At 34.1% G+C, this 20218-nt stretch overlaps 1 protein-coding gene across 3 annotated transcripts; it reads left to right on the top strand.

The window, feature by feature from the left end:
* The first annotated feature begins 3185 nt into the window (after window positions 1-3185).
* Window positions 3186-18854, top strand: LOC142540451 (putative lysine-specific demethylase JMJ16). Of its 3 annotated transcripts, none has more exons than XM_075646610.1 (13): window positions 3186-3310; window positions 10939-11103; window positions 11220-11512; window positions 11603-11674; window positions 11968-12045; window positions 12213-12740; window positions 12845-13069; window positions 13709-13870; window positions 15115-15483; window positions 15890-17285; window positions 17378-17481; window positions 17710-17907; window positions 18231-18854. In XM_075646610.1, exons 3-13 carry the CDS (start codon window positions 11225-11227, stop codon window positions 18540-18542), a joined length of 3732 nt encoding a protein of 1243 aa, XP_075502725.1. In that variant the 5' UTR covers window positions 3186-3310; window positions 10939-11103; window positions 11220-11224; the 3' UTR covers window positions 18543-18854. The 3 variants fall into 3 exon arrangements, with proteins under 3 accessions (XP_075502725.1, XP_075502726.1, XP_075502724.1); XM_075646611.1 differs by lacking the exon at window positions 3186-3310 and adding an exon at window positions 9627-10284 and having other exon boundaries at window positions 11047-11103; XM_075646609.1 differs by lacking the exon at window positions 3186-3310 and adding an exon at window positions 9627-10284.
* The last annotated feature ends 1364 nt before the right edge of the window (window positions 18855-20218 follow it).

Here is a 20218-nt window from a genome sequence, read left to right as displayed (position 1 = left end):
TTCCAGAAGCCTGCGTGCGGATGCGCCAGAACACGCGCAACCGCGCGCAAGAGGCATGCGGAAACAGACTTAGGGCTTCCGATAGTGCATAAAAGAAAATGAAAGAAACCTACAACAGACACACGGCCGTTTTGGAGGAAAAAGCAGCGAGAAATGAGAGAAAACACTGGGACGAAGAATCGGAACGTAAAGATAGATCATGAAGACGAAGAACGATGAATCTGATGATAGAGACGCCACTTCTGATTTGGCATTGAATCATTCGCCTTTAATTTATTGTGTTGTGATGTCTAAACCTTCGAACATGTTTTGTTTTTGTTTAGATTCCGCTATGAACTAATTTTCTATTCTAGACGATGATGTAATTTCGTTGATACGATAATTTGACTACATTGTTTATGTGGTTGAATTACTTTTGGTTTAATTGTGTTTCTTTGTTTTTAATCGCTTGCAATTTACTGGCCATAAATTGTTTGTTGTCTGATTAATTCTAAAACTCGGGAGATGGATTAGGATGATAGATCATTTGAGACACATAATTGAATGTTTATATCATTCGGAATGCGTATAACTCTAGCGATGCCTGGGTAAGATTATCGTTTGTATTTATCATTTAATTTTAGATTATTATTATGAATGTTTGAATCAAAACTTGAATGATACAATTTATTCTTCACTTGGAAAATGAGGAATAAAATAATTAAGTGTTCTTGGTCATTAAATGATTGAAATTCATGAATATAAATGCATCCGAGAATAATTATCGTGGAAACTAAATGAAATCACTCTTCTAGATATTTTCTCTCATTGATATTTTATCAATTCGATTATTATATTAATATTTATTTACAATTAATTCATTTTCAGTGAACCAAACCTTTTATTGATTCATCTTAATAAAGTCGTGAATATTCTAATCACAAAAACCGATATACGTTTATCAATACACTCATCATGGAAACGATACTTTACTCTCATATATTAAAACTTAGTAACCATGCGTTTACGAACAAAAAATACGCAACGGTAAATTAGTGACCGCAGAAAAAATTTGGTATAGATTAAATAGAAATACAATTATGTTGATGGGTTTTTGGTGACGGAAGTGCCTTCGTCAGCTCCAACGTGAACCATAATACTAGCAAGGGTAAAAGTTTTTATTTTATCTGTCGAGGAAGAAGATTCTAGCTACCCATAAATATTTTTAATTTTTTCTATTCTTTTGAATATTAACATCACTTTTGGATTATGGGGTCGAAGAACAATACTGATACTATATTTTTTTTAAATAATATTAACATTTATAAATTCATGTCGAAACTTACGAAATTTTTATATAATTTTTTTAAACAAAATAATAATTTAATTTCATTAAAATAGGTAAAAAAATTAAGTTTAAAATAGGCAATATATGTTCTCTTAAATAATCATTTTGCTCTTTTATTAAATATTTATCTGATTAATTATATATCATGTACTACAGTGTTCCTACTTAAGTTTTTTTTTTTTTATTAAAAAAATAAAATTTCCTACGAGATTAAATCTCATATATTGCGTGTAATGTTTAGTTATATTACATAGGTAAATCCCAACCCCATTGTATCAAACAAAATAAAACTTTTTAATATCATTACGCACGTTTATTAATTTATGATGTTAAAATATACTACAAAAATCAAATATATTAGAAAATAAATCTGACGAATACCTTGTTAATTAAAATATGCAGTTTAAAAATTAGAGAGATGTAGAATAAGGACGTGATCGAGTTGAGTCGATTTAAAAAAAGAAAAGAAAAATCTAATCCAGTCCGAGACATTTTCTCCCAACTTGAGCTCATTTCAAATAATTTTGGAGTCATTCAAACTCGAGTTTCCGAAAATTATATATGATCAAATCTTCATCGTTTCATAAAAAAATTATACAAAATATCATGCGAACATAAAACAACTCTCACTTTTCTATAAGGAGTTTAATTAATTTTTCTAATAAATTACTTGCTAAAATATGATATTTATTAAAAAAATTGATATAAGAAACAAATTTAAATTTAAACGATACAAAAATAGACGAGAAATGGTATTATATTTGCACATGTGATATAGACCAGATTTACAAAATTCGTATTAAATTCACAATGAACATGTCTTTTGTGAGAGGATCTCACGAATATTTATCTGTGAGACGGGTCAACCCTACCGATATTCACAATGAAAAATAATACTCTTAGCATAAAAAATAATACTTTTTTCATGGATGACCCAAATAAGAGATCCGTCTCACAAAATACGATATGTGATACCGTCTCACACAAGTTTTTGTCATTCACAATTTATTTTTAGAGCAGCTGGCAAAATAAGTTGTTGCCCTATTTACAATTTGTTGTCTCACTCTCATCTACCATATATTTAATGCCATAAACTAGTTAAATAAAATTCTATTTCCAAATGTTAAAACTAAATGAAATAGAGTTCTATAAAAAAAAGTCAAGCCCAACCCGTAAATTTGGGCCAACTTGATTTTTTTCCATTCCTAATTGAGAGGTGGAACGTAGAAAATTAAATGTTGTATAAAAAGTTAGCTCGATTTAGAAATATTTATTTACTTCTATATTTAGAATTTACAAGATTTGTTATAATTTATTCTAACATTCATAATCTGACTAATATGTTTGTCGTAAGTACAAAATTTTGACAATATATCTTATATACACATATCATGTATAACATCTAATGAGCAAGAAATATACAATTAGCCCAAGATAATAGAGATGGTAGAGTATGACATACACATATCAAGATGTCATGTGCCCAATTTCTCTTTGTATTTGTCTTCCCAGTTTGACTATGTCACACAAAGCTTGTTCGATGTTATTTATCTGGTCTGCCTGTTTTGCAAGTTAATACATTGACCATTTGGATTTATCTAGAGCGTACAGAGAAATTAGTGGCTGCGGGTTTTCTTTTTTTATATAAAAAAAATACAACTCAAACACCGTATCACCAAAATATAAACAATCAGTCTACATATTTTTTCACGTTTTTGTTTGAATCGAAACTCAATCTTTAGGTTTCACTATAATCACTTCTAGGATATCGAGAACTATAAAATTTTCGCTCAATTATAATATATATAACATAGATATTAAAAAATTTTCGAACCCATACCGCACCGAACCACATCACACCACACCACACCAGATCCTGGTATCTAAATCGAAACAAACAAAAGGAAGCAGTCCTCACGCCTCACTCCACTTTTGTTAAAAGGAAAAAATGACCCGCACCACTCCCCACCACCATCCCATCTGGTAAGTCAAAATACTTCGATCAAGTTAAATATTTTCCCTCAGATTAATATTAGTCCATGTTGTGAAAAGTGAAAATTTATGGTAAAAAGTAAAAATCTCAAACTCTCAAAATTTACCAAACTACACACTTTATAATATTTTTCTCTCTACTCAATTGTAAATTTCTTCACAAATGAGAGATCTATTTATAGGAAATCTTTACAAATAATCCAAAAATAAAATACATCATTACCTACATCATCACACACTAATTTTCAATATTTACAACTCTTATTTTCAACATTCAAATATTCAACATTCAAATATTCAATACACACATTTTAAATATTATTTTTCAACATTTAATATATTATTTTCAACACTCCCCCTTGTGATGATGATCATGATACGAAGATGTCTTCATTACGTGTTTTTGTACTGCCTCGTTAAAAACCTTACTAGGAAAAACCCATTGGGATAAAAACCATAGTAAGGGAAAAAGAGTGCAGTCACGTAAGCTCCCGCTCATGTTGACACGAACAATTCTTCACAAATTTCGTAGATTGCGCATCCCAATATTATATATGTGCTTTCTGAATATTGACGTAGGAAGTGCCTTTGTGAAGAGATCTGATGAGTTTTCACTTGATTGAATGTGACGAGCATCAATACATTTATTCTTCTCTAGCTCTTTGGTGAATGCGAAGAACTTAGGAGGAATATGTTTAGTTCTGTCGCTTTTTATGTATCCCTCTTTCATTTGAGCAACACATGCATCATTATCTTCATATAGTATCACATGCTTCTCGTCGAATAATAATCCGCATGAGATTTGGATATGTTGGGTCATTGATTTTAACCACACACATTCACGGCTTGCTTCATGTAGTGCAATAATCTCGGCATGATTTGATGAAGTTGTTACGAGCGTTTGTTTCTGTGAACGCCAAGAAATTGCAGTGCCTCCACGAGTAAATACATATCCAGTTTGGGAACGTGCCTTGTGTGGATCAGATAAGTATCCAGCATCGGCATAACCAATTATACTTGGATTAGCATCTTTTGAATACAAAAGTCCCAAGTCTGTCGTTCCTCGTAGATAACGGAATATATGTTTAATTCCGTTCCAGTGTCTCTTTGTTGGATATGTGCTAAATCTTGCCAACAAATTTACGGCAAAAGATATATCAGGCCTTGTACAATTTGTAAGATACATAAGGGCACCGATAGCACTTAGATATGGTACTTCTGGACCAAGAATATCTTCATCATCTTCACATGGACGGAATGGATCCTTTTCTATGTTTAATGATCTAACAACCATTGGAGTACTTAAAGGATTTGATTTATCCATATTAAAACGTTTAAGGATCTTTTCTGTATAATTTGTCTGGTGAACAAACATTCCACATTCTTTTTGTTCAATTTGTAAACCCAGACAATACTTGGTTTTTCCAAGATCCTTCATTTCAAATTCTTCCTTCAAATATGACACAACTTCTTGAATTTCCTTATTTGTTCCAATGATGTTTAAATCATCAACATATACAGCAATAATTACGCATCCGGATGTTGTTTTCTTAATGAAAACACAAGGGCATATTGAATTATTTACATATCTCTTTTTCATCAAGTGATCACTTAGCCGATTATACCACATTCGGCCGGATTGCTTTAACCCATATAACGACCTTTGTAATTTCACAGAATAACATTCTCTGGGTTTTGAACTTTGTGCTTCAGGCATCTTAAATCCTTCAGGGATTTTCATATATATATTATTATCAAGTGATCCATATAAGTAAGCTGTAACAACATCCATAAGACGCATTTCTAAATTTTCAGATACCGCCAAGCTAATCAAATACCGAAACGTAATTGCATCCATCACGGGAGAATACGTTTCTTCATAATCAATTTCAGGCCTTTGAGAAAATCTTGTGCAACAAGTCGAGCTTTATATCTTACTATTTCATTTTTCTCATTTCGCTTTCGAATAAAAACTCATTGGTATCCAACAGGTTTTACACCTTCAGGTGTAAGGACTATAGGTCCAAAAACATTACGTTTATTTAACGAATTCAATTCAACCTGGATGGCTTCTTTCCATTTTATCCAATCCTGCCGATTTTTACATTCACCAAAAGATTTTGGTTCATAATCTTCATTATCATTTATGATGTCGATTGCCACATTATAAGAAAATATATCATCAATTTCTTCTATATCTTTTCGGTTCCATATTTTTCTAGTATTAATATAATTGATAGAGATTTCATGATTCTCGTCAGTTTGTGGTTCTGACAGAACATTTTCATCATCAAGTGTTTCTTCAGGAACATCATTTTTTATTTTGTGATCATCGTGTTTCTCTATGACTTTCTTTTTCGAGGATTTTTATCCTTGGAACCGACTGGCCTTCCACGCTTCAGGCGTTTAATGACATCATGAGTATTTTCAATTTGTTTCTTCGGAATTTCAATTCGAGCAGGGGCATTTGCAGCATGTATATATGATTTAGTTACCCCTTTTGTGTCTGCAAATGCATCTGGTATTTAATTTGCTATTCTTTGCAAGTGCACAATTTGCTGTACATCTTTTTCACATTGTTTTGTTCTTGGATCCAGATGTAACAATGATGATACATACCATGTAATTTCCTTTTCGATATGTTTTTGTTCTCCCCCTAACATTGGGAAGATTTCCTCATTAAAATGACAATCAGCAAAACGTGCTGTGAACACGTCGCCTGTCTGAGGTTCAAGATATCGAATGATTGATGGACTATCATAACCGATATAAATTCCAACCTTTCTTTGAGGTCCCATTTTCTTTCGTTGCGGTGGTGCAATAGGCACATACACCATACATCCAAAAATTCTCAGATGAGAAATGTCTGGTTCTTTACCAAATACAAGCTGCAGTGAGGAGTATTTATGATATGCACTTGGTCTGATGCGAATTAATGAAGCAGCATGTAAAATTGCATGTCCCCATATAGAAATAGGGAGCTTTGTTTTCATAATCATTGGTCTAGCAATCATTTGCAGACGTTTAATCAATGATTCAGCCAATCCATTCTGTGTATGTACATGAGCAACAGGATGCTCAACAATGATTTCCATAGACATACAATAATCATTGAAAGTCTGGGAAGTAAATTCACCAGCATTATCAAGTCTAATTTTCTTGATTGTATAATCGGGAAATTGATTCCTCAATTTTATTATTTGAGCAAGTAATCTTGCAAATGCAACATTTCGAGTTGACAATAAACATACATGTGACCATCTGCTGGAGGCATCAATTAATACCATAAAGTATCTGAATGGTCCACATGGTGGATGGATTGGTCCACAAATATCACCCTGAATACGTTCAAGAAACATTGGTGATTCAGTTTGGATTTTGGCTGACGATGGTCTTATAATAAGTTTTCCAAGAGAACATGCTTTACATTGAAACTTATTATTCTGAAAGATCTTCTGGTCTTTCAGTAGATGACCATGTGTATTTTCTATAATTCTTCGCATCATTGTTGAACCAAAATGTCCTAATCGATCATGCCAATTGGTTAATATTGAAGAATTATCTATTATCATGTTTGATTCAATGAGACTTATATGTGTATAATGCAATCCAGTAGGGAGCATTGGTAGTTTTTCAATCACATATTTCTTTCCTGATTTATATGTGATAAGACACATATATTTCACATTCCCTTCATTCATTGTTTGAGTATCATAACCATGGGAATATATATCATTAAAACTCAACAAATTTCTTTTCGATTGTGGTGAATATAAAGCATCATTGATCAAAAATTTTGTACCATTAGGTAACAAAAATTGTGCCGTACCACATCCTTCAATCAAGTCTACAGGACCTGATATTGTATTCACCGTTGTTTTTGTTGGTTTTAGTTCCAAGAAATATCTTTTATCTCGGAGAATAGTGTGCGTTGTACCACTATCGGGTATGCAAACTTCAGCTTTGCTTATAGCATTTTCCATATTTGAATTTCAAAAAAAAATATGCAATGAAATAAGATTACTGACAATACATATGTAAATATAACACATATCATAATTGTACAATAAAACATTATTATATGAATACATGAAAAATAATTATTGTACATTTATATTCTACCATTATATTGTTCATTCTCAGAGAAATCATCGAGAAAATCAGTAGCATCGATATTGTTCATTTCTATCCCACCAACATATTGATCATTTCCAGAGAAATCATTCATAAAATCAGCAGCATCAAAATGAGTTGAATAACTCAAACGGTCACTGCGTTCAGTGAAGTTGGTCTCTTTTTCTTTCCCCTTTATCAATTCTTTATAGAGCTTGCAAAGGTGCTCAGGGCTCGACAAATACGAGACCAATGTCCTGGAGTGTCGCATCTGAAACAAGAACTTTCAAATCTTTTCGAGTGATTTTCATTAACACTCATGTTCTCATGATGCCTTTTCTGTGGGTGGTTCGTGACGCCCTTTTGAGATGAGTTATAAAAATAACTATCTCTATTGTTTTCAAAACCACGGCCTCGACCACGACCTCGGCCAATTTCACGTCCACGACCACGACCACGTCCTCGACCTCGACCTCGACCAAAACCTTGTCTTTGAATTTGATTTTGGTTTCCAGGTTTAAATTCATTTTTACTCACATCATTTACTTCTGGAAATGCTGTTGATTCAGTGGGTCGGGACTGATGATTTCTTATTAATAGCTCATTGTTCTTTTCCGCCACAAGAAGACAGGCGATGAGTTCAGAATATCTCGCAAATCCACGCACTCTATATTGTTGCTGTAAAGTTATATTTGATGCGTGAAACGTGGAAAATGTTTTTTCAAGCATTTCCGATTCTGTAACCTCATGTCCACAAAATTTTAGCTGCGAGATTATTCGATACATCGCTGAATTATAATCACTGACTTTCTTACAATCTTGGAATCTTAACATATTCCATTCATCACGGGCGGTCGGAAGTATAACTTCCCTTATATGTTCAAATCTTTCTTTCAATCATTTCCACAGAACCATGTGATCTTTTTCGATGAGATATTCACATTTTAAACCTTCATCGAGATGTCGACGCAAAAATATTATAGCTTTTGCTTTTTCTTGTGATGAAGATATACCATTTTCTTTAATGGTCTCGCTTAGACCCAATGACTCAAGATGCATTTCTACATCGAGAGTCCATGGCATATAATTTTTTCCCGTGATGTCGAGCGCAACAAATTCGAGCTTTGTCAAATTTGACATGGTGGTGCTAAAAAATTACGATGCATTTTATTAGTTAATGAATATTGCAATACAAAGTAATGGATAAACAACAATTACAAGCATTTGTAAAAATAAAAAAAACGCACGAGAAGGATATTTTCCGATAAATAAAAGACTCGTGAGTATGATAACCAAAATAATTAAAAATAACCTTGAGAAAGTCATCTTCTTTTTTCTTCGAAAAATTTGATGAAGAATAATTTTTAGAGAATAGAAGAAAGTTGGAGTGATTGAAAGAGTTTGTGAGATCATATTTATAGGGCAAAAACTAGCCGTTTTGTTACCGTTTATGACCGTTGGTGTACAAAAAAATAAATGTATGTATTTGTATAATTTTATGGTAATAATATGGTGTATATAATATTAGTCATGTTTAAATAATTATGTATATCATATCACATTATTATAATGATGTGTCATAAGTTATTTTGTTTAAAAATCTTATATGCTTTTATACTTGTCGTATCCCTTACCGGGAGTGTGAGATGTCGTCTTAACATCCTCCCAGGATTTATAACAAGTTTTTGAAAAATTTATTTTTATTATTTCTAATAATAACATTATATTATATATTAAATATATACACAATAAATAAATAACAATAAAATAAATATTATTATTTTTGTTATCTTTTTCTTCTGTTTGGAGCTTGGAAAAGTATGGAGGAATTTTAGAGCTTCGTGCTGATAACGTGTTGTGAAAAGTAAAAATTTATGGTAAAAAGTAAAAATCTCAAACTCTCAAAATTTACCAAACTACACACTTTATAATATTTTTCTCTCTACTCAATTGTAAATTTCTTCACAAATGAGAGATCTATTTATAGGAAATCTTTACAAATAATCCAAAAATAAAATACATCATTACCTACATCATCACACACTAATTTTCAATATTTACAACTCAAATATTCAACATTCAAATATTCAATACACACATTTTAAATATTATTTTTCAACATTTAATATATTATTTTCAACGGTCCATTCAATATTATATGTTGATATAATAATTTGATAATGGTAATTACTATATCTGAAAAAAAATCAAAATTTCCATTAAGGTGATAATTTGACCTAACATGTTTGATTTTTGTTATCGGATGAAAATAATACTTTTTTTCTCCTTGTGAAGAAATATTCAATACAAAAAGTGAAGGAGAAGAAAAAGGGGTTTTTTTTTTTATCTCACATGTGTACATGGTCTATGAGTTTTCTCGTAATTAGGGTTTTGTTGTTAAAGAAATTGTAATTGTAGTTTTGTTAGGGGAAGGAGTTAAAATACTTTCAATGTTTTCTTTGGGATCTGGAGATTAAGAAGTCACGATATTGTGTGCTTGGATATTTTTTTGTAGTTTATCAAGACCATGTATGGAGATATTTGGATATTGTGAGGTTTATCTCGATTTGAATCCATAAATAGAATCTTCGAAGTACCAATAATGGGGGTTTTCTGCTGTTTGCAAATTAATTTTGTTTAGAAAGAATATCTAAGAGGGTGATAATTTGTGTCTGGATTAAGCTTTCTATGGGTTGAACTGGGTTAGGGTTAGATCTGTCAAATCCGGATACACTAGCATCTTTTGCTTGGATTATTTTCCTGAGTATATTTTATTTCTGGGATATGTGGGTTGAGGGATTTCAAGTCTCGGCAGATTTTGCTAGAAGTGGATTTGAATCCATGAATCATATGTAAGTTTATTATTTTCCTTTCGTAGATCCATACCATCCTTGTGCATTTTCCCTATATCTCAGCAAATATCAGAATTTACGGATGGTTTGATTAGTTTTTTTTTATATAACTTTTTTTGTGGTTTTGTTAAGGGGATTTCTCGCTGCTGAAATTACGAGATATAAATTAAATAGCCATAATTACCATCTGATAAAAATTTGAAGTATGTGGCTATAGACAAAGTCACAGATCTCAAACTTTAATAACATATATGGCGTTCTGATACCTTTCGTGCTTCATTTGGAAACGAAATTAAGACGTGACCTGATTGAGCAGATAAAGGTATATTTGAGCCACTTGAAATTGTTGATTGTATTCGGGACTTAGAATTGGCGTAGAGTCGATTCTAGCTCGATAGATTCGCCAAGATTTGCTTTCTTGAGTGAATCTTGGGTAAAGCAAAAAAGAGGAAAATCAGCAAATATCTTAAAAATTTGTCTTCTGCTTCCTGGTTTTTAACGCATTCAGAACTTACAGCTTTCAGAGTGAAATTTTGATTCGTTTTGCATATGGAACCACCGGTGTTTATACTTTCGTTCTCTATTATTGTTATGCTTTCCAGTCTTAGATACTTTTTTGTTCTGACATTTTTCTTCTTGTTACTGATCATGCAGAAAAACTTATTAGAAATACTGGAAAAGCAGAAATACTGGAAAAGCACCTATAATTTACTTATTTGGAGTTAATTCGGTTCCATGCTAACTTGGCTTTTGAGCTTTTAGGGACAATTTGTCATCTCAGCAGGCTCCAATTTCAGTTCAGTGATGATTTATTTCTAGGTAAATTTCGCTTCCTGTTTTTTATTACTTATATAAGGATGGGTATAATTTTACTCACTTCGATTACAGTAATTACTTCACCTGTTTTTCTTTTCTTGTTTTCTTCATTCTCTCAGTGGTGATGGCCACAGAACTTGTTAGACCTTGTGCCAAAGAAGATAATATGGATTTACCAACAATTCCACCGGGGTTTGAGTCACTTGCACCCTTCACTGTGAATAGAGCGGAAGATAATCAAGTAACTCTATCCACAACCTCTGATTCTGCTACCGAATCACAAACCGAGACATTGCAAATCGCGGTCAACTGTAATGATGATTTAAAAACCTCAAGGTGCTCTAGGCGTAGGCCTTGGATTAAATACTGCGAGTTTGATAACAACTCTGGGGATGAATCTGAGTCTGAGAAGGTTGATCTCATTATTCATTGTGTTTTTTCTGCATTTTAGTGCTCTTATTATTGAGTTCAGTTTATTTATATTTTTTCTTTATGCCTGCAGCCAATTTCCATGGGGCACCATCTTCCAAAGGGGGTTATTCGTGGGTGTGAAAAGTGTAGCAGCTGCCAAAAGGTCAGCCTTCTAATTTATCTCTTTTTGAATAGTGTAAAAAACATGCATTTGGATGGACGAACTTGTCCGCACAACTGTGAAAACATGTATTAAAGCACATAACTATGATAACATTCTGTTGTTGTGAAGCTTGCATTTACCAATTTTATTATTCACGGCTTAGGACTTTGATTTACTAAGCTAAATTTACAATGGAAAGGGTTTCCTAATGTTGGGAACCGGCAAGCAGCATGTTTTGTTGCCAGTAGCGGATGTATGAAAAGCTAAGATGATTCATGTGAATTTTGGAACAGGTTATTGCGAAATGGCGTCCTGAAGCATCTCATAGGCCTGATCTTCAGGAGGCTCCTGTGTTTTATCCTTCTGAAGAGGTACTTTTTTCTCGGCCACTGCATGCACCCATATTTTTTTTTACTCCACTGTGATAATTGCCCAACAATTATGTCAATCTGAATGCTGACATGGTTTGAGACTAAGTTTGTTATGGATCTTAAGAATATTGTGACGATGTTGATTTAATTTCATATTATACTCCCAGGAGTTTGAAGATACTTTAAAATACATTGCAAGTATACGCTCTAAAGCAGAAACATATGGGATCTGTCGTATAGTACCTCCAGCTTCATGGAAACCTCCTTGTCCTCTTAAGGAAAAAAATATGTGGGAGAGGTCTAAGTTTGTCACTCGTGTTCAGCGGATTGAAAAACTTCAAAATCGGGATTCTATGAGAAAGATATTCCAAGTGAATTATAACAAGAGGAAAAGAAAAAGGAAATCTATGAAAAATGAAGTTGATTACAGAAAGAGTGATGAGGAAGTCAAGATTACAGGTGAAGTTGAACGAGCAGATGCTGAAAGATTTGGCTTTGAACACGGTCCTGAGTTTACCATGGACGAATTTAAAAAATATTCTGACGAGTTTGTGGCTCAGTACTTTAGAAAAAATAGCAGTACCTTAGCATCAGAATGTGACATAAATATGTCTGAGGAACAGTGGCAGCCTACAATTGAGAGTATTGAGGGAGAATATTGGAGGATGGTGGAAAAACCAACAGAAGAAATTGAGGTAAGATTTCAATCTTTATCGTAAATTAATAATGCCATTTTTCTGGTTGTCATTTGAGCTTCTCTTTCCTTCTGTTTGTTATGACCATTTCTTTTTCTTTAAAGGTGCTTTATGGGGCTGATCTGGAAACAGGAGTATTTGGCAGTGGATTTCCAAAAACTTCTCACCAAGTTTGTTCTGCTTCTGACATGAAGTATGTCAATTCAGGATGGAACTTGAATAACTTCCCTAGGCTTCCTGGTTCTGTTCTTTCGTTTGAGAGCAGTGATATATCTGGTGTTCTGGTTCCTTGGCTGTACATTGGAATGTGTTTTTCTTCATTTTGCTGGGTATTGAAATAAATCATCCCAACTTTCTTGGTCATAGTGCCCGTTATTTGTTTAGATCATATTATCATTGAATATGCTGATTCCTAGATGGTTGGATTTCGTGGTAATTTGTGAATGTTCAAAAGTAGCACCAACAATTCTCTCATCACACTTTGTTCAGAAAAGTTGAAATTTCCTTTTAAATCGTTGATTGTAACAGGAAAAGTTGCTTCAAACTCACGGTTCCAATACTTTTTATTACTGAACGGGGAAAATTCTTTTGAATTGAAGTTAGATTTAATACAACTATGATGATTAAAGGTTCACATAAATAAGGTTTTTTGGGTGCTTTTGCATTAGCATATTTTCTTTTCTAGTGTTGCATGGCGGTTTGATAAAGAAGACTAAATGTCTACACATAAATAAAGCTACACAACTGATCATTTGGATGATACTGGGTTCTTTATTTTATATTGTTCATTCAGACTTTGTATTGTGTGTTTGGCTATAAACAGTTGTTTGAGAACAGATCAATGTTTGTTTAGATTTCAAGACAACGTCATTTATATTATCACCCAATTTGAGTTATAAGTTGCTTGATGATTATTGGTACTTCTTATTCTCATGTTTTTTCCCTGACATTATATTAATTGGTTACAGCATGTTGAGGATCACCACTTATACTCGTTGAATTACATGCATTGGGGAGCTCCAAAAATGTGGTATGGTGTTCCAGGATCAGATGCAGTGAAATTGGAGGCAGCAATGAGGAAACACCTGCCTGACCTATTTGAAGAACAGCCAGACCTGCTTCATAAGTTGGTAGGTGGAACACTTCAATCGAACTTTATTTGCCTATTGCTGAGCTTCAGATACTTTTGAGTGACGAAATCTGCATATCAAACATTTTTATTGGGAAACACCACTGCTTTCACAATTTACTCGCTTGCCATCGAGAATTGGTTATTGGTAAAAGTTTTCGTAGACATCAACCAGATTTTTATTTTTGCTCAGCACTTTCTCTTGGCTTTGTATAATCTATAAGATATTTCTTCAGAAAAAATAAATACACACACTCTAGATTTTCCTTGAGCGAGTAGTATCTCTTTGATAGCATAACTTGCTACCTACAGATGGAGCGACAGCCGTTAGATCAGTCTATCGAACTGATACATTTAGCAATTTTCGAAGGCTTTTTTTTATAAAATATAATACAATTGCCCATTAAAAGGATAAAAACAACTGATAACCAGGAATTGGATATCTTACTTAAAGACGGAAGTCCTGAACTAAAAATATATTTGAGCTTATATATATTAAATCTATGCTTGGCTGTACGCACACGCTCACACATTTGAATACATGTGGAAGTGAGTATATTAAATATCAGGATTTCATGTCTTCGCGATACATGCATGACCCAGACAAATACATATCCACATTTACACAAACCTTCACATGCATACTACGGATGATGGAGAATCAAAATTTGAACCATCAATTGATCAGTCCAGCAATTTAAACTTTTTCACTACCCTTAAATTTCTCACTCTAAAAATTACGCTTATCATTGTTTTGCTTTGAGGGTACTGAATTCATTCTTCTGTTCCATGGCTATTAATTTTTCTAGCCACCAAATTTTGCATTCGTATGATGATTTTGCTGGTTCACCAGGTACAGCCGTTGTTAGGACAGACTTTTAAGTTATAAAATTTTCTCGTTGGTTAATCCAGTTTGGTAGAAGAAAATGTGAAGACTTTTTCCTATTTGTAAATGAAGCATTAGGCAAATTAATAGGCATTTCCAAAAGTAAAAATGGAAAAAAAATGTGCAGCCAACTTTCAAGTTTTTCGTTTTTGATAGTCAACCATGATGGTGGGGTTCTTGGATGTGAAATGGTATATCTGAAGTAAGAAAATGAAGCGATCTTGCTATTTAGATGGGTGGCGTTCTTGGATATAAAAAATTGTATCTGAAGTAAGAAAATGGAACGAGCTTGATATTTATGTTGAGTTGGATTGATACCGAGATTCAAAGTTCACCCCCTGACTATGAATCATATGCAGGTCACCCAACTTTCCCCGTCGATCCTCAAGTCTGAAGGAGTGCCCGTTTATCGGTGTGTACAGAATCAAGGAGAGTTTATCCTAACGTTCCCTCGAGCGTATCATGCTGGGTTCAACTGTGGTTTTAACTGTGCTGAAGCTGTTAATGTTGCTCCTGTTGACTGGTTGCCACATGGGCAGAATGCTATTGAGCTTTATTGCGAGCAAGGCAGAAAATCTACCATTTCACATGATAAGCTATTGCTTGGCGCAGCTAGAGAAGCTGTGAAGGCAAATTGGGAGTACAACTTATTGAGAAAGTACACTCGAAACAATTTAAGGTGGAAGGATGTTTGTGGAAAAGATGGGATATTATCAAAAGCACTCAAGGTATTTATGGACACATGTTTTTTTTTTAACATGCATGGTTGATGTGAAATCAAGTGATAATACAATATTTAGCTTGAAACCGCTTTTAGAATGCATCGATGATGTTTCGCGTGAATCTTGGAACATCTCACGGCAGGACAAAAGAGAAACCTATATTACTTTTATGATTCATGCTGTTGAGTATCTATATTATTATATTATTGTCAAAGTTATTCATTTTAATACATTATGTACATGTGCTTTTGTTCTTAGACTAACTGGAAGAGTTTTTTAATGTACTTTAATATATCGTGTCTGTATTATTTTATTATTAACTGCCAAAGTTATTCATTTTAATACATTATGTACATGTGCTTTTCTTCTTAGACTAACTGGAAGAGTTTTTGAAAATTGTACTTTAATGTAGGCTCGGGTTGAGATGGAGCGGCTGCGGAGGGATTTCCTTTGCAAGTCCTCACAGGCGTTGAAGATGGAAAGCTCATTTGATGCTAATAGTGAGAGGGAGTGCAGTATATGCCTTTTTGACCTACACCTGTCTGCTGCAGGTTGTCACCATTGTTCTCCTGATAAATATGCATGCTTGAACCATGCCAAACAGTTATGTTCATGTTCATGGGGCGCCAAGTTTTTCCTATTTCGTTACGACATTGGTGAATTGAACTTATTGGTTGAAGCTTTGGAGGGGAAATTAAGTGCAATATATAGATGGGCAAGGCTTGATCTCGGACTTGCCCTAAGTTCTTATGTCTCAAAAGACAATCTGCAAAGTTCTGGGATTGTCGGCCAATCGTCATCGCATAATACCTCTCAAGAAGCTCCAAAAGAGACGAGTTCCCTACCCACTACATTATCTTCTATAGAACAAATGGACGGAAGAAGTTTGAACTTAATGAAATTCACTGGCAGCACAAACTCTTACCAGAAGGAAAAGCCATCTGAGGTGGTATTGGCACTGGAAAGTGTAAAGCCATCATCAAGCCTGTCCTCCCCAGAAAATGAGGCATCAAAACATAATTCTCCATGCCACAAGAAAAACAATTTACAGTCAACTCCCAGAATAAAAATATTATCACCTCAGCCTTCTCAAGTTAGTAGTCGAAATGCGTCTTCTGAGAAAAATGTGGTTACAGAGAAACCTCTGGGGAAGCAGTCATTGGCTAATGTACACAAAGATGCTATACTCTTGACTGATGTTGAGGGAGAAGGACCCAATAGAGATACTTTTTTGGAGGATTGTGAACAACATAGAGGAAATGTGTCGAAACCAGTTTGCGATCCTGTGAGCTGTTTAAACAATCCATCCTCAACAGTAGCTGTTGTTGGTCCTGCTGATAAGCTTGACAGAGTGAAGCATGGCTCTAGTTCAGAGTGTATCAAAGCTGAAGAACGGAAAGAAGGTGAAGCAAATCTTGGTGATAACTCACCGAGCAATCCCTGTTTCAAAGTGCCCTTCGATGATGCAGATTCTTGTAAATTTGTATCAGTGAAGAAAGAGACGGCTGAACGTAATGAGGCAAATGCATGTTTGGGATTTAACCCACAAAATAACAAGGGAAAATCCAATGAAGAAGATAATCATAAAAAATCGGAGTTGGAAGTCGATTCTACATCAAGCGACAACTTACAAACTGTGTCAACTAATCCATTTAGTTCGCAGATTAACCTGGACAGATATTATCGCCAGAAGGGGCCTCGAATTGCGAAAGTAGTTAGGAGAATTAATTGCAATGTTGAACCTTTGAAATTTGGATCTGTGCATGCTGGAAAGCAGTGGTGTGATTGTCGGGCCATTTATCCTAACGGTCAGATGTGTACCAATCGTCCATCAAGCTTATATTCTCTGTTTAGGATTTTGTTGATATGGTATCGTATGAGTTTTTTTTATTGAATGCAGGATTTAGAAGTCGCGTGCGGTATATAGATGTACTAGATCCATCTAATATGTGCTATTATGTCTCTGAAATTCTGGATGCTGGACGGGATGGGCCTCTATTTATGGTACAAGATTTTTCTTGATTGAAACATTCACATGCATTTATGCATGGTACAAATATAAATACATAGAAGTTGTTTGACCATTGACTGGGAAAAAGTGTATGCTTCCTCTTTTTTATCGAATTAATGATTTCAGACTTCTTTTGAGATTATCGTAGTTAGCTGATGTTGTTCCCTTTCCTACTTGTTTCATGACTGATTTCACTATGAACTTTAATATATTTCTTTTAGGTTTCTTTGGAGCGCTGTCCTAGTGAAATATTTGTTCATGTCTCGGCTGCCAGATGCTGGGAAATGGTTCGGGAAAGAGTCAATCACGAGATCACGAAGCAACATAAGTTAGGAAGACAGAAGCTCCCTCCTTTGCAGCCTCCTGGGAGTTTGGATGGCATGGAAATGTTTGGCTTCTCTTCACCACCAATTGTGCAGGCAAGAGCTTTGAACCAGTACCTTTTTTCCCCTCAATTTTTGGTGTCTCGTTTAACTTGAATAAATATCGGAGTTAAATCAAATTAAGGCTCTATTACCTTAAGCGTACTAATTTTCCTTTTTCTTTATATTCGCATACTTGATACGACTCAAATCCATACTCTTCGATCTTCAGATAGCAACTGCCCGGTCTTTGAGATAGTTGGTTGGGCATTGCTTTGAACGCAGTCAGTTCATATGATTGAGAGCGTAGAATATAGCTTCTCCGGGACATTGTTTCTATAACCCACGCCCCTCTCACACCTGTGCATTTTGTTGCGCAGGCTATTCAAGCTATGGACCAAAATCGAGTCTGTTCAAATTACTGGAAATCGCGGCCACTCATGCAGATTCCTCAGCAATCCCAATCCGGAGAAAGTAGTGGCACCTTCATCCTGAAGTACGAGCCCTTGAATGATCAAGAAATCGAAAAAAACCATCCTGGGGTTGTGAGAATATTGAATTGCCTCTTCAAGAAGGCTAATCTGGAGGAGCTGCATACACTACACAGACTTTTACACAACGAGAATTCAACTGATGAACAAAGATTGGTGACCCGACTTCTTAACGAGAAGATTCACGAGGGCTCGGCGTAGATTTCCCAGCTCTATGTTCAAATCAGGTTCTTAACCTAAAACCTTGTAAATACTGAGCTTCATTTTTCGGTCCCGCATACATCGTCCATTAATAGTGTTCTCACAATTTTTTGGTATAGTCGCTCAAGAGCATGATTTGTTACTTGCATAGTTTAAAGGAGCATCATTTTATATTTAATTGGGATAGTAATGAATAAAAATGTAATTCTTTATGTTTTTTGTGAGCTTTAGAGACGACAAGTGCTACATTTCCTAGTTTGAGTAAACATGTATTTGTACCAAGTATACATAGGATCCGATTCTGAAGTTTAATCGAGAGCTAAGTATAATTCCACCTTGGGGTGAATGAAACTCTTTTTTTTTTTTAAACAATAGCACTAAATAATAGCTTTAATTGGATATGATCGCTAGTATGTATATTGCACAAGTCAAATCTGAAAAGCTAATAAAAGTAGTATCAATTTGCATTCATTGGCCATGTGAAAAGTTACAATTCTCTATATAAACTCGACAACTTCTTGAAATATATATATTTTCAGAGAGTATGTTTCTTGTGAGACGGTCTCACGAATCTTTATACGTGAGATGAGTCAATCTTATCGATAATCACAATAAAAATAATATTTTTAGCATAAAAAGTAATATTTTTTCATGAATGACCCAAATAAGAGATATGTCTTATAAAATATGATCCGTGAGATCGTCTGTCATTTTTTAATCACACATAAATTCTCAAAAGTAAAGTGTAAAAGGGGAAAGACGTAACTGTGATTTAAAAATATCATACTTTAAATTGTACTACCTTTTTTAATTACAATGGAAGGAGGGGGATGGGAATGTGACACATGCCAGGCCAAATTTTCTAACGGGATTTATGTTGCATTTTTACGTCATATTGACTTAATGTTCCCCACACAGTATAGACATTTATCAAACGTTTACTAGTGATAAAGGAGTTGAGCTACTTGTGAGTAGACCTCGACTCGAGCTCAATTCAACCTAGCTCGACTCAAGTTCGAGTAGCTCGAGCTCGTAATCAAGCTGCATATTTATATATATATATATATATATATATATATATATATATAATAAAAGAAAATCCATATATTAATGAGTTTTTGACAAATGTATAGAACTCTGACACACATGCCGATAAATAACGAGAAATCACCAGTGTGTGACAAATAATTAACCCCAGAATTCGATAAAATAATTAAGAAAAAAATTCCTTCGGAATGATTATTCATTTACCCACTATTCTTCTTTCTCCTCTGAACCCAATGGTTTAATGAAATAGTTGAATCCGTGGGTGCTTGCTGTTTTCTTGTTCTTTAATGCCTGCCTCCCTCTGCGAGATTTGGAGGGGTATTTAAGCGTGAGTTTTGTACAAGAATTAGCGGGTGTTTGCTGGAAGGTACCTTGAATTCCCTGCATCTGCATGAACTCGGTCTGGCGTGGATGGACAGTCAGATTTGTGTCTGTTCTTTAATTTTGGTTATGATACAGATAAATTCATATCTTCAGTCCATTAATTTACATAATTTTACAACTTTAATTTCTTTTTTCTTTTCTTATCGTGACATCGTTATTTTGTACGAGGTCACTTCAGTATTCTATTGAAAAAATTACTAAAATCGAAAAAAAAGTATAAATTAGTAGACTATGATGGTAAGTTG

This window comes from Primulina tabacum, chromosome 3 (genome assembly GCF_025594145.1).
Source record: "Primulina tabacum isolate GXHZ01 chromosome 3, ASM2559414v2, whole genome shotgun sequence".
NCBI lineage: Eukaryota > Viridiplantae > Streptophyta > Magnoliopsida > Lamiales > Gesneriaceae > Primulina > Primulina tabacum.
Note: the sequence above shows the minus strand (reverse complement) of the source record. Positions and strands in the feature narration are given on the sequence as shown.

What these genes read in the sequence shown, in the direction of transcription:
- LOC142540451 (XM_075646610.1), top strand. Translation starts at nt 11,225, where the DNA reads ATGGCCACAGAACTTGTTAGACCTTGTGCCAAAGAAGATAATATGGAT. An exon ending in CAGACCTGCTTCATAAGTTG is followed by an intron (nt 13,871 to 15,114) that starts GTAGGTGGAACA and finishes AATCATATGCAG; the next exon opens with GTCACCCAACTTTCCCCGTC. An exon ending in TCGGGCCATTTATCCTAACG is followed by an intron (nt 17,286 to 17,377) that starts GTCAGATGTGTA and finishes TATTGAATGCAG; the next exon opens with GATTTAGAAGTCGCGTGCGG.